Source organism: Pogoniulus pusillus, chromosome 16 (assembly GCF_015220805.1).
Source record: "Pogoniulus pusillus isolate bPogPus1 chromosome 16, bPogPus1.pri, whole genome shotgun sequence".
NCBI classification, from domain to species: domain Eukaryota; kingdom Metazoa; phylum Chordata; class Aves; order Piciformes; family Lybiidae; genus Pogoniulus; species Pogoniulus pusillus.
In genome coordinates, this window is record NC_087279.1 from 5,237,841 (window position 1) to 5,250,600 (window position 12,760).

A 12,760-nucleotide genomic window follows, 5' to 3' on the forward strand; every position below is an offset into this window, starting at 1 on the left:
ATGCTTAGATTTTATTCAGCAATCAGGAATCTTGGTCCCTTGGGAGACTGCAGAAAACACTTTCCCTTGGATGCTGCTCTGTAAAAGCCTCACAGCAGTTCCCATGATAGCAATTCTGGAGCCAACTTTGTCTTCCATTTTTGTTTTCACTTTTCAGGCTGAAGTTTCCACACAGTATCCCAGCCAAAAGTAATTTGGTTTTGGTTTATAACTTGTGCAAGAACTTTTCCATTAATTTTGTTTGTATAAAAAATATGCAGTAACTCCTAGAATGTGGAACAGAATTCTTGAACTTTTTAACAGCTCCAAAGCTACAAAAGCAGACATAAACATTCAGCAGGCACGTGGTCCTCTCTGAGATTTGTCCTAGCATCACTCACATACAGCAGGTTAATTACAGAATCACAGAATCAGTCAGGGTTGGAAGGGACCACAAGGATCATATAGTTCAAACCCCTCTGCCATGGGCAGGGACACCTCACACTGTGAGCCTGTCTAGATCCTCATCCAGCCTGGCCTTAAACACCTACAGGGATGAGGCTTCCACCACCTCCCTGGGAAACCCATTCCAGGGTCTCACCACCCTCATGCTGAAGAACTTCTTCCTAATACCCAGTCTGAATCTACCCATTTCTAGCTTTGTTCCATTGCCCCCAGCCTGACACCCCAAAGAGTCTCTCCCCAGCTTTCTCGTAGGCCCCTTTAAAATACTGAAAGGCCACAAGAAGGTCACCTTGGAGCCTTCTCCTCTCCAGACTGAACAGCCCCAACTCCCTCATCTCTCCTCATAGGAGAGGTACTCCATCCCTTCTCTGCAGACTAAACAGCCCCAACTCCCTCATCTCTCCTTGCAGGAGAGGCACTCCAGCCCTCTGATCATCCTCATGGCCCTTCTCTGGACATACTCCAGCACATCCATATCCCTCTTGTAATAGGGAGTCTTGTGTTTACATGGACTCTTAAGGAATGCCCGTGGACTTTATGTAATAGTATAGATTATTTCTTTTCACTTTCACAATGCATATGTAGGCACTTTTTTTAGTAAGGAGTGAAAGGAACTACTTGAGCTGCATTTGGTTTTGGACTAGGGAATGGTTATGTCAATTGTACAAGCTAAGGAAAAGTTCCTCTGCTTGTTTGACTCTGCTGGGCTCATACATTAGAAGGAAGGCTTCAGTGAATGGGAACTTGCAGAAACCAGCTGTAGGGAGCCTGTCCCATGGAGTCCTGCTTGGGACTCTGCAGGGAAACTTTCTGTCCCAATCAGGGCTGGACTGAAGCCTACATGAAAAACAGGAGCAGTGAGCCAGTTTATTTGTAACAAAACAAAGTTATGCAATATCATTTAGTCCTGACATGTTCCCAATATGCAGCAAATGAAGAACTCACTAAATGCAGTATATCTCTGGCCATATCATTTGAATATAACTTGTTTCCATGACAACCTCCACTTAACAGCTTGGCTGATATGAAATCATTCCTAGATGAGGGAGGTTTTGCCAAAAGCATTGGGATTCAACACTTTAATAGCATGTTTTAGGTTTTAAAAAAACATTTATTTAAACCTCTGGAAGCAAATATCAAATACAATCCCTTCATCCTCACCTCTGCTTCAACTCTCAGTTGATCAGTTTATCTTCCTGTGAACCTTTCAGAAGCTCTTGTGTTACTTAATATGCTTCTGAAGTCCCAGGCAGTGTTTCAAGAGCAAGTGATCGTGACACCAGCTTTTGGTAGAGGAATTACATTTCATGGCTGTTGGCTCAGGCTGTGAGGCAGCAGCGGGGCAGCAGCTGGGCACAGCAGCCAAGGCTTGTGCTCAAGCCATCCTTCAAGCCTGTGAAGGTTTATGCTCCAGCCAGCTCTGTCTCAGTGAAAAAGAGGAGCTTTGGCTGAAGAGAGGTCTAGCTTGAGTTCATTTTGTATCTGGAGTGCTGAACAAACCAAGCCAGGTGAGCTATCAGGTGTTTTCTAAGGTGCACTACCTGTCATCTCAGGAATAGCTGTGGAACTCTTCCAGCAAAGTGGCTGCTCATATGGTGCTTGTTGCCTTCCTCCCTTCCAGGTGCTACACTGTGTTACAAGATAGCTAAAATAAGCCTAATGCTTTCCTAATATTTCTCACGTGTGCAGGCATTGCAGTTGCCACAGTGATGGTGCACAACCGTCAGTGGGAGAAGGGATGGTCCTGATGGTTTTCAGAGGCAGTCTGTCCTTTCAAACAGCCCTTGATTTATATCAAGGGGATTCCTTGCACTGGCTGGCAGTATGGGCTATGGGGAAAGCTTCTGGGAGAGGCAAGGGACATTTCGAGCACATGTAACACACTCATTGCTGTCAAGAGTTTGGGATTAGTAAGGATTATAAGAGTAGGGATTTAAAGCTCAAGTAAAGCTATGGAAGGAGTTGCGAAGATATCACCGTTTCTTCTGGCTATAACATGACTTCTTCAGCTCTAATTAGACACAGTGTGGAGTGATTAGGGGCAATGAGGTTCAGGTGCCTGAAGCTGGGTGCAGTCAAGCAGTGCTAGGAACACACATAAAAGGGCAGAGCAGCATTTCCTACTTCAGTTTTGTTGGGTTTCTTTCCTTCTCAGTTGTTACTTGGGAAAATTTCAGCTTTTAGTCATCTAAAATCAGCTGATTCCTGCTTTCAGCCACACAGTCCTGCCAGGTAAGAACTTAGCAGACAATTGCCTGTTTACCTGGGTAACTACAAGCAAGAGGAGGATGTGGCTGGAAGAAGGTGTAAGGAGTGGAGCCAGGAGGCACTTCTGTTGTGGTAAGCTTTAAGCAACTCCTTTCACCTTCACAGCATTTTATAGCCCAGGATAGCACTATAACATGGTTATGTTATGGCTTGTATCAGGAATAGTGTGGGCAGCAGGACCAGGGAAGTCTTTCTGCCCCTATACTCAGCACTGGTTAGGCCACACCTTGAGCACTGTGTCCAGTTCTGGGCCCCTCGATTTAAGAAAGATGTTGAGGTGCTTGAATGTGTCCAGAGAAGGGCACCAAAGCTGGTGAGGGGGCTGGAGCACAGCACTATGAAGAGATGATGAGGGAGCTGGGGGTGTTCAGCCTGGAGAAGAGGAGGCTCAGGAGAGACCTTAGTGCTCTCTACAACTACCTGAAAGGAGGTTGTACCCAGGTGGGGTTGGTTTCTCCTCCCAGGCACCCAGAGACACTACAAAAGGACACAGTCTCAAGCTGCACTAAGGTAGCTTTGGTCTGGACATTAGGAAGAAGCTCTTCAGAGCAGGAGTGATTGTCATTGGAATGGGCTGCCTGGGGAGGTGGTGGAGTCCCCATCCCTGGAGGTGTTTAAAAGGAGGCTGGATGAGGCACTTAGTGCCATGGTTTAGTTAATTAGAAGGTGTTAGGTGATAGGTTGGACTCGATGATTCAGAGGTCTTTTCCAACCTGATTAATTCTGTGTGTGATTCTGTGTGTGTTTAAAATCTGTTGGAGAAGGTAGGAAAGCACATGAGGTGGCACCACCAGGGTTTCTTTTAAAAGGAACCTTCCAGATATATGGCAAGTATCAATAAAATAAAATTTTAATTAAAGCCCTATAAATATTTATCTGAAAATGCTAATAATTTCCTGGGATTTTTAATCTCTGAACTGATTTCATTCAAGGAATTCTAGCAGCAGGGGGTGGCAAAGCAGAATCAAGATGCCATTCTCGTGATCATTTTTCCTTGTGAGATCCATCTCGGGAGACTCTGGGGTTTTTTTTCCCCTCTGTGTCACGACTTCATAGAAATCTCTGCAGGCAAAGCATGTGCTAATTCAATGAATCCTGTGATTGCACTTCCTCCACCTCCAAATTAATTTACTGTTAGTTGAGATTCCCACAACGTACCCTGTGCCATGTGAAGCCTGGTATTTACCGATGTAAACAAGAAATAAATGGAGGCTTTCCATGTCTCATTTGGAATAATGATCCAGGCTCTGCTGCCTGGTACTTGCTCCATGTCTCTGAGGTGTGGGGGTTGTACTTCTACAGTGTTCCTTGCAGCTCAGAGTGTTTATAACAGAGCACTTTGTTTTCAACACGAGCTATAATGTTTTAAATGATGGGCAGCTCTCTAATAGAGGAATCTGGAGGTTTTCACTGAAGCATGTGGTTTCCATCAGAGGCAGATGCAGGATTCATAGTTAGGTTTTTGTACCAGAACGTGGTGGGTTTGGCCTTATTTCCAGAGTGATGCTGCTGCATATCAAAAACATCAGCCTTTCTTGGCAGCCCTCAGCAGAGGACACCACAAATGTGTCAGGCGTGAAGGCTGTCAACAGCCATAACAGAGACAAGATGTGGCCCTTTAGGGTCATAAGAAATTATCACTCTCCTCCTCTCCTCCTGTCTTTTCCTCTTCTGAGGAAGTCTGTGCCATTTGTTGTGGCTTTTTTTTTTTTTTCTGGTTGTTGGTTTGTTTTTTTGGTTTGGTTGGTTTGTTTTTTTTTTTCAGGATTAACATTTTTGGTGGGCTCACCCTTAAAATAGAGAGAAAATGCTCAGATAACCAAATTTTTAGAGTTGAAGCTCTCCTAAGCAGTTATTATCTTGCCTTCTATTTAAAGAGGAGTAAATTAAATTGCAAGGGATGGTGCAACTGGTTTTCCAGATCTTAATTTGGTTTAACTGTTAGCATTTTCCATCTGCACAGCATAATCATTAACTTTTTTGTTGTTTCTTCTCTGTCACTGTAGAGACTGCTTTTTATGGGTGATCCCTGCCCTTCCTTACTGTTAGAGTTTTATTTCTTGAGGAGAATGTGTCTTTATTGATTTTTTTTTTTTTTCCTTTAGGGTGAAGTATATATAAAATTATTCATCCTACTAAATGCACTTGCAAGGAAACCTCTGTGATTCATGGTCTTTGATCCTGCTATCACTTATGTGGGTGTTTAACTTTACTACTATGCATAGTCCCACTGGGGAGAATCTTGAGTTAAAAAATACCATTATAAAAATAATGTGAGGTTTTTAGCACATGTTCTCACTGGGTTATGAGGAACATATCCCTATAAAACCAAGCATGTAAATTAAATAGGCTGTAGAGAACATGAGAAAACAGACAAATTATCCTTGCCTCATAACTGAAAAGGTTCTTTGTTGTGTCATTGTCTCCATCTGTGGTCAGTTTGCATGGTACTCATTCCTCAGATTTGTGACCATGCAAGGTTTTTGTGTCCTGAAAGCATGACTTTTAGACACATTTAGTTTTCTGGTCAGCATTGCTGAGCCAAACTGAGTCCAAAGGTAGTTTGTTTGTTTTTTTTCCAGAAAGGCAGCCTTCAGCAAGGTGTGATAGGCTGGATGTTAGCAGGGAGTCCTTGCCAGAGAGAGATTTGCCATTGGAATGTGTTGCCCAAGGAGATGGTGGTGTCGCCGTCCCTGGAGGTGGTCAAGCAAAGCCTGGATGAGGCACTCAGTGCCATGGTCTGGTTGATTGGATAGGGCTGGGTGCTAGGTTGGACTGGATGATCTTGGAGGTCTCTTCCAACCTGATTGATTCTATGATCTATGTATGTGCAGAGAAGAGATGGTGAGCAGTGTGTACAGTGCAGGATAGTGGTGTCAGGCACCTTGCCTACCTTACTGCCATCAACTCTTGAGTCCTTGTAGAGACTTATTCAAATGTCATCGATGTTTCACCTCCACTGTGCTCTGCAGAAGAGGCAGAGACATGGATAGAATGAGTGTATGTGCTGGGCCTGGGTCAGGACCCTTTTCTGGAGCCACACATGCCTGCAGATGGACCTTCGACCATGTCCACTACTACACCAGAAGTGTGACTCTCTTATCCTCGCTGTCACAGAGGGGTAGGGGCTGGAGGGAAGTCTGGGGATCATCTAGTGTAACCCCCTGCCTAAAGCTGGGTCGTTCAGAGTAGGTTGCCCAGGATCACCATGTCCAGTCAGATTTTGAAACTCTCTGGAGCAGACTCCACAACCTTTTTGAGCAGCCTGCTCCAGCATCCTCCAAGGGAGGATTTGTTCTTTACATTCAGATGGAACACTCTGGGTTCACGTTTGTGCCCATTGCCCCTTGCCTTTTTTCTGGGTGGCACTGAAGAGTCTGGCCCCATCTTTTTTACTTTCTTTGACTTCTTTAGCTATCGATCAGCGTCGAGAAGATGCCCTTTGAGGCTGCTCCTCTCCAGGCTAACCAGCCTCAGCTCTTCCTCCTCACAGAGGCGCTCCAGCGCCCTCAGCATCGTTGTACCCTGAGTTGGACTCTGTCCGGTAGTTCCCTGTCTCTCTTGAAGTGGGCAGCCCAGAACGGGACACAGTGCTGCAGGCGTAGGCAGAGCAGAGGGGAACGAGATCCTCCCTTCCACCTGCCGACCACACTCTGCTTACCGCACCCCAGCAGCGCCCAAAGGCCGCTCGTCGCTCTGTCCCTCCCCGTCCCTCCTCCCCTCGCTCTCGTCCCGCTCTATCCCTCTCCACCGTCCCTCCCCTTCTCCGGCTCCCCGCCACTACCGTCCCTTGTCCCCTCCCCGCGTCCCGTCCCGCCCCCCGCCCCAGCCGGGCCGATGGCGCTCAGCCCCCCCGGGCGGGAGGCGGCGAGTGTCGGGGAGCGGGCCGGGCGGCAGGACGAGCTGGCCGAGCTGCCGCTGCACTCGCCGTGGACCTTCTGGCTGGACAAGTGAGTGGGGCGGGGCGCGGCGCGGCAGCCCTGCGGGACCCAGCGAGCCGGCCGGGGGTAAAGCCCGGCTCTGGAAACCATCGCTGCTAGTTACCGGCTTCGCTCCGTCAACAGGCTGGGCATGGGGAGGTTAATCTCGGCCTCCGGATGGGAAAAGTTCGTGACCCTGCCGCTTTGCAACCAGGCAGAGCACTGGGGCCGGTCACCATCTTCGCGCTCCTCTTCCTGCCACCTCTCTGTTTCGTGGCGGGAACGCGGGCGGTGACAGCTCTCCTGATGGCGGGGGAGCGTCAGCCTCTTCTGGGAGTTAGTTAACGGGAATCGCTTTTAGTTCCGCCGCTGAACGGCCGTGCATCGATTCAGGCAGCAGTTGTGGTGTTTTAAAGTCTAAATTTAGGCGTGACGCCGGCAGTCCCCAGAAATAGAAGGGTGAAGGTTGTTACCCGTTACTGCTGCAGTGTTTCATAGAATCAAGCAGGTTGGAAGAGACCTTCAAGATCAGCCAGTCCAACCTAGCACCCAGTCCTAGCCAATCAATTAGACCATGGCACTAAGTGCCTCAGACAGGCTTTGCTTCAATACCTCCAGGGACAGTGACTCCACCACCTCCCAGGGCAGCCCATTCCAATGCCAATCACTCTCTCTGGCAACAACTTCCTCCTGACATCCAGCCTAGACCTCCCTTGGCACAGCTTCACACTATGTCCTCTTGTTCTGTTGCTGGTTGCCTGGGAGAAGAGCCCAACCCCAGACCAACCTGGCTACAACCTCCCTGCCTGGAGCACAGTCCTGTGAGGAGAGGCTGAGGGAGCTGGGGGTGTGCGGCCTGCAGAAGAGGAGGCTCAGGGCAGAGCTCACTGCTGTCTACAACTACCTGAAGGAGGTGGTAGAGAGGTGGGGTTGGTCTCTTCTCCCAGGCAACTAGCAACAAAAAAAGGGGACACAGTCTCAAGTTGTGCAGGGAAGGTCTAGGCTGGATGTTAGGAGGAAGTTGTTGCCAGAGAGAGTGATTGGCATTGGAATGGGCTGCCCAGGGAGATGGTAGAGTCGCCATCTCTGGAGGTGTTCAAGCAAAGCCTGGATGGGGAACATAGTGCCATGGTCTAGTTGACTGAACAGAGCTGGATGATGGATTGGACTGGATGATCTTGGAGTTTGGAAGAGAGGTTGATCCTATGGTTCTGTGAACTTCATGACACGGCCAGCAAGAAACTCTTGAAAGCAGACAAATATCAGGTCCTGCAAATTAAATCTCATGAATAACCTCAAAGATGATTTCTGGTTAATCCTCTCAAACTCACGACGTGGCCAGGTTCAGGATCTGAGCTGTATTTGCGGTTAGTTTTCAAGCAGTACCATTTGGACTGCTATTTGAGCAAGCCACCAGCCAGCTCTGTTTGTTCACACAAACTATGTGGACATAAGCTTCTCTTTCTTCTCTGAGCTATGTCAGATGTTTAAATCCATTTCAAGCTCCTGAGATGCATTGTGCTATTTCTTTTCCCCCTATGTCTTGGTTGCACTGTAATTTAGACACCTGAAGCTTCAGCTGCTGTATAATTATTTTTTTCTTCTCTCTGATCACATCTAAGTGCATTTAATTGGTAGTATTGTTGTTGCTTAACTTATAAAAATGAGTGTATGTATAAGAAGGGGGTGGGGGGAAACCCCAAGGTAGGACCACGTATACACAAAACTGTTTTGTTTACCAGCAGCAGTGATGGAATAATGGCAGGGAACAAGAATGACAGCAAACAAGGCATGCCTCATCCATTTAAAAAAACATTTAAAGCAGCAAAAAACACACAAGAGATGCTGCCATGAATTTAATTTACTCTAGAGTGTGGAGGTTCACATCTCTCTACAGTCTTGCAGAAGTCACTGTAACATTTGGTTGGAGGGAGCTTTAGGCTTCTCTAGGGTGAGCTTCCCATGGACTACAACTGTGGGCACTTCTTTAACTTCAGTAACATGGTGTAAAGCAGTGATGTTACCTCATACAGTGATATTGATTTTTTGCCTGCGACTGCATTTTACCCTTTACTTGGACTGAGAAGCAGGAAGAAATGATGCTGAAGGATAAAGAGGTTCTGAGATAGATATGTAGTCATCTCTTCCTGTGAAATTACTGTGAGAGAGATCCATGGCATACATTTTAATACCTCCACAATGCATTTTTTTCATTAAGTCACAGTGTTAATACCCATCAACTGTCCAGCACTTCCTATAGCAACTACTGATAGACTTCCAAGTGATTCCCTTGAGGTTCGTGACCTTGCTTTTATTGCTATGTCACTCAATACATCTCCTGCTTCAGGATGTTTTGTCTACATCAGCACTTGTTTCTGTGAACACTTTGGCACAGGCTTAACATCCAGAGGCTGGCATCCTGTGACCAGGTTCTGGTTCACTGCCATTCTCTCATGTGTCACAGGGCATCTGCATTTCTCCTAAGAGCTAAGCCTTTCTTGGTATGTGTGTCTGAAATAGTAACCATCTGATATCACTCCCTGGTATCTTACCCCATTTAGTAAGCATGATGAAGGCATTTGGGAGAATATTACTCACCAGCTTGACCAATAAAATCCTATCTGTGATCTTCAAATGCTCACAGGTCAGCAGTTTTAGAGAAGGTGGCAGAGAAGGTGTTTTTTCTCTTAAGAAAAAACACATTTCCTTTCTAACTCTTAAAATGTTTTAAGATTGTGTGCCAACAGTTTCAAAACCAGGAATCTGCCATTACATTTGTCCATTCTGCAGGGCTCCAAATCCATACCTCTGTGTCTCATTCATGGAGTCACAGAATGCTAGGGGTTGGAAGGGACCTCCAGAGATCGTCGAGGTCCACTTAAGGCAGGTCACACAGGAATGCAACCAAGCATGCTCTGAAGATCTCTAGAGGCAGAGACTCCCCAGTCTCTCTGGGCAGCCTGCTCCGGTGCTTTGTCAACCTCCCAGTAAAAAAGTTTTTTCTCATGTTGAGATGGAATTTCCTATGACTGAGTTTACTGTTGTTGCTGCTTATCCTGTCACTGGGTGTCACTGCAAGGAGACTGGCACCATCTCTCTGACAGCCACCCTTCAGATATTTGTAGACTTTGATAAGGTCCCTTCTCAGCCTTGTCTTCTCCAGACTGAACAGCCCCAGTTCTCTCAGTCTTCCCTCGTAAGAGAGATGCTTCAGTCCCTTAACCATCCTTGTAACTCTCTGTTGAACTCTCTCAAGCAGTTCCCTGTCCCTCTTGAACTGGAGAGCCCAGAACTGTACACAGTATTCCAGATGTGCTTTAACTAGGGCTGAGAAAAGGGGAAGGAGAACCTCCCTCATCCTGCTGGACACACTCTGCTTAATCCCCTTAATTTGTGCATGGGGACACAGGGAATTTCAGCAAGTCTTTGGTGCCACCTTGGGAGGCTGTTTCACACTTGTGGGTCTTCACACTTGTGTTTACCTCTGGATTGGTGCAGGGTCTTGCTTACCATGTCCTCAGACTTTGAAATGAAAGGTGGCCATTCCAGGTTCTGCTGCACTGTGTAGTCTTTCCATTTTTGACACCAAAGTGTCAATACCCATGCCTGAATATGACAAATAAAAACTAAGGATTAAAAATCTGGTCACTATGTTCATGTTGTGTAGTATATTCAACAGGAGGAAAAATCCAGTGAAATGACCATCAAAGACTGAGGTGCCCTGGGTGACAAGCCACATTAGACACTTGAAACCATCTCTTTCCCTTAGTGGGAATTGGGGCTGGGCATGATCTGTGTGTAAATCCAAAGTTGTGAAGCTGATTGCTCTTTGATCTACTTGTGGATATGATGTAAATATTTTGCTTTGTAAACCTTGCAATGCATGACTCATTCAGCCTGAGTGTTTCATGCTACCTTGTGTTTGATACTACTCCAAGTAAGCATTTCCCTCTTGACATAACAAAGGGAATGTACTAACACTAGTAGCTGTCTGATGTTTTGTTTTTCAGCCTCTCAACAAGAAGCCAGAGGTTTTGACAGTGGTAACAGTGGATGTTAGGAGGAAGTTCTTCACAGAGAGAGTGATTTGCCATTGGAATGGGCTGCCTAGGGAGGTGGTGGAGTCACCGTCCCTGGAGGTGTTCAAGAAAAGACTGGATGAGGCACTTAGTGCCATGGTCTAGTTGACTGGATAGGGCTGGGTGCTAGGTTGGATTGGATGATCTTGGAGGTCTCTTCCAGACTGGTTGATTCTATGATTCTGTGCACACACAATAATGGAGATGTTGCACATCCTTGGAACAAGAAGCCCTCTCTTGAAGATCTAACTGCATTCGTGCTGGCAGTGTTGCTGACAGAACATTTTCAGCCAACAGCAAAGAAAATACTTCTGCCCTCATACAAATCAGTGCTATCAGAAATCAAGCAGGCATCACATAAAAGCCTAGTGCAGAAGTCTAACTTCTAGATGAATCTCATCAAAGGTGTACTTGCTTCTGTGGAAATCTAAGTGTGAAGCAGGGCAGATCACGCTGCAGGATCGTGACCTGCCTGCCTTGTCATCTTGCCTGATTTCTGTCAGGGCTTTTTCAGTAATTTTGTTTCTACTGCAGGAATATTTAACTGTTGAGTGTCCTTATAAAGGGAAGAATATGCATATAAATGTTGCCAAATACAGTATCACAGAATGGCTTAGATTGGAATGGACCTCAAAGATTATCTAGTTCCATATAGTGCAATATTAGTCTACTCCACTAACATGAAAATATCCTTGCATAAATTTATTATCCTAATATGCTGATTTTCCTCTCTTCAAGTCATCCTGTTGAGAGCTCTTTGTAAGTTTAGTAGACTAATGGTGAGGGAGCCATTTTGATAATGGTCAATCTTCATAACCAAACACATGAGATATTTGAAACTAAACTTAAGATTATTTCCCTTCTTCCCTATAGCAAAATCTTATTTGTCTAGGATCATCTGTTTCATCTATCAAAGCTTAAGAGTAGGTGGCTTACAATGAAAAATGATGGTTAATACGATGAGAACATTCAACCTGGTAAATGCATTTTGACAGGCTTTGGTGGCTTGAAGTCAGGCTTTGTATTCCAAATGGATTACCAGATTCATTTAGTTGCCAGAGTGTGCTTTGAAGATTATGCTTTGTAAGTAAACATTTTGCTTATTTGTACCAAGAGCAGTTGCAGCTAAATAGTTACAGGGGTGCTTTCAAAAGGGCTTGGCAGCTTTTAAAGCTCCCGCTAAAGCCCTGATGACATTCCCCCTGGGAAACAAAGGCCACTGTGAGCACATGTGGAAAAAAAACACTTCTATCCTTAATTCTTTGCAGGGAAACAGAAGAGCTACAGTTCAGCATCAGACATTAACATAAGCACAACCACCTGGAGGTTTGTTCATGGATAAAACAATGGAATTTGTAGCCTTTGTTCTTTATCCATGATGGAATAATGAAGGAGTAGAGAAGCAAGCTGCAGTTAGGATTCAGGTCACGTAGGTTATTCCTGCTTCCAGGAGTTTACCAGGAGATGCTGTGCAGTGAGGCTGGGTCATTCCTGATATGGCACTAAAATTTCTGCCTTGAAGTTCCAGAAGGTGTGGAAAAATGACATGAAAAGTGATAGAGTAGACAGACTGGGAGGTGTTTAAGGCCAGGCTGGATGAGGCTCTGGCCAGCCTGATCTTAGGGGAGAGTGTCCCGGCCCATGGCAGGAACTAGATGATCCTTGTGGTCCCTTCCAACCCTGACTGATTCTATGATTCTAACTGCTGAATATTTCACATGTAACCTCCCCATGTGGGACCTAGATGAGCATTTGTAGGTGGTATGGTGACAGAACAACCACAGAATCATAGAAAGGCAGGAGTTGGAAGGGACCTCTTGAGCTTATCTAATCCAACTTCCCTGCTAATGCAGGTTCACCTAGATCAAGCAGTTATTTGTTTGGCTGTTCTAAACTGGGAAAGTTGGGAGGGATTTCTCTGCTAGGTTTGTCTGTATTTTTAAACTAACTCATTTTGAAAGACCTAGGAGCTATTATTAAAGTTTTGAAGATGTGATGATGCTGTTTCAGTAGTTCAGCATATTCATTTTTTTCCTTTTCATGCACATC

The 12,760-nt window shown here is 45.7% G+C and overlaps 1 protein-coding gene across 4 annotated transcripts in view; it reads left to right on the forward strand.

The window, feature by feature from the left end:
- Positions 1-12,760, forward strand: part of EIF4E3 (eukaryotic translation initiation factor 4E family member 3) — a 42,164-nt gene that overhangs the window by 11,815 nt on the left and 17,589 nt on the right. Inside the window, exon 1 of one of the 4 annotated variants that reach the window (XM_064156220.1) lies at positions 2,684-2,784. The exons of 2 other annotated variants lie outside the window; for them this stretch is intronic. Coding sequence is in view for 1 of the 2 variants with exons in the window: in XM_064156219.1 (XP_064012289.1) it covers positions 6,550-6,662 (113 nt within the window). In the remaining variant the exon portion in view is untranslated. Of the gene's footprint in view, positions 1-2,683; positions 2,785-6,529; positions 6,663-12,760 lie in introns of those variants that run through there. One more of the 4 variants, XM_064156219.1, reaches the window with a different exon arrangement.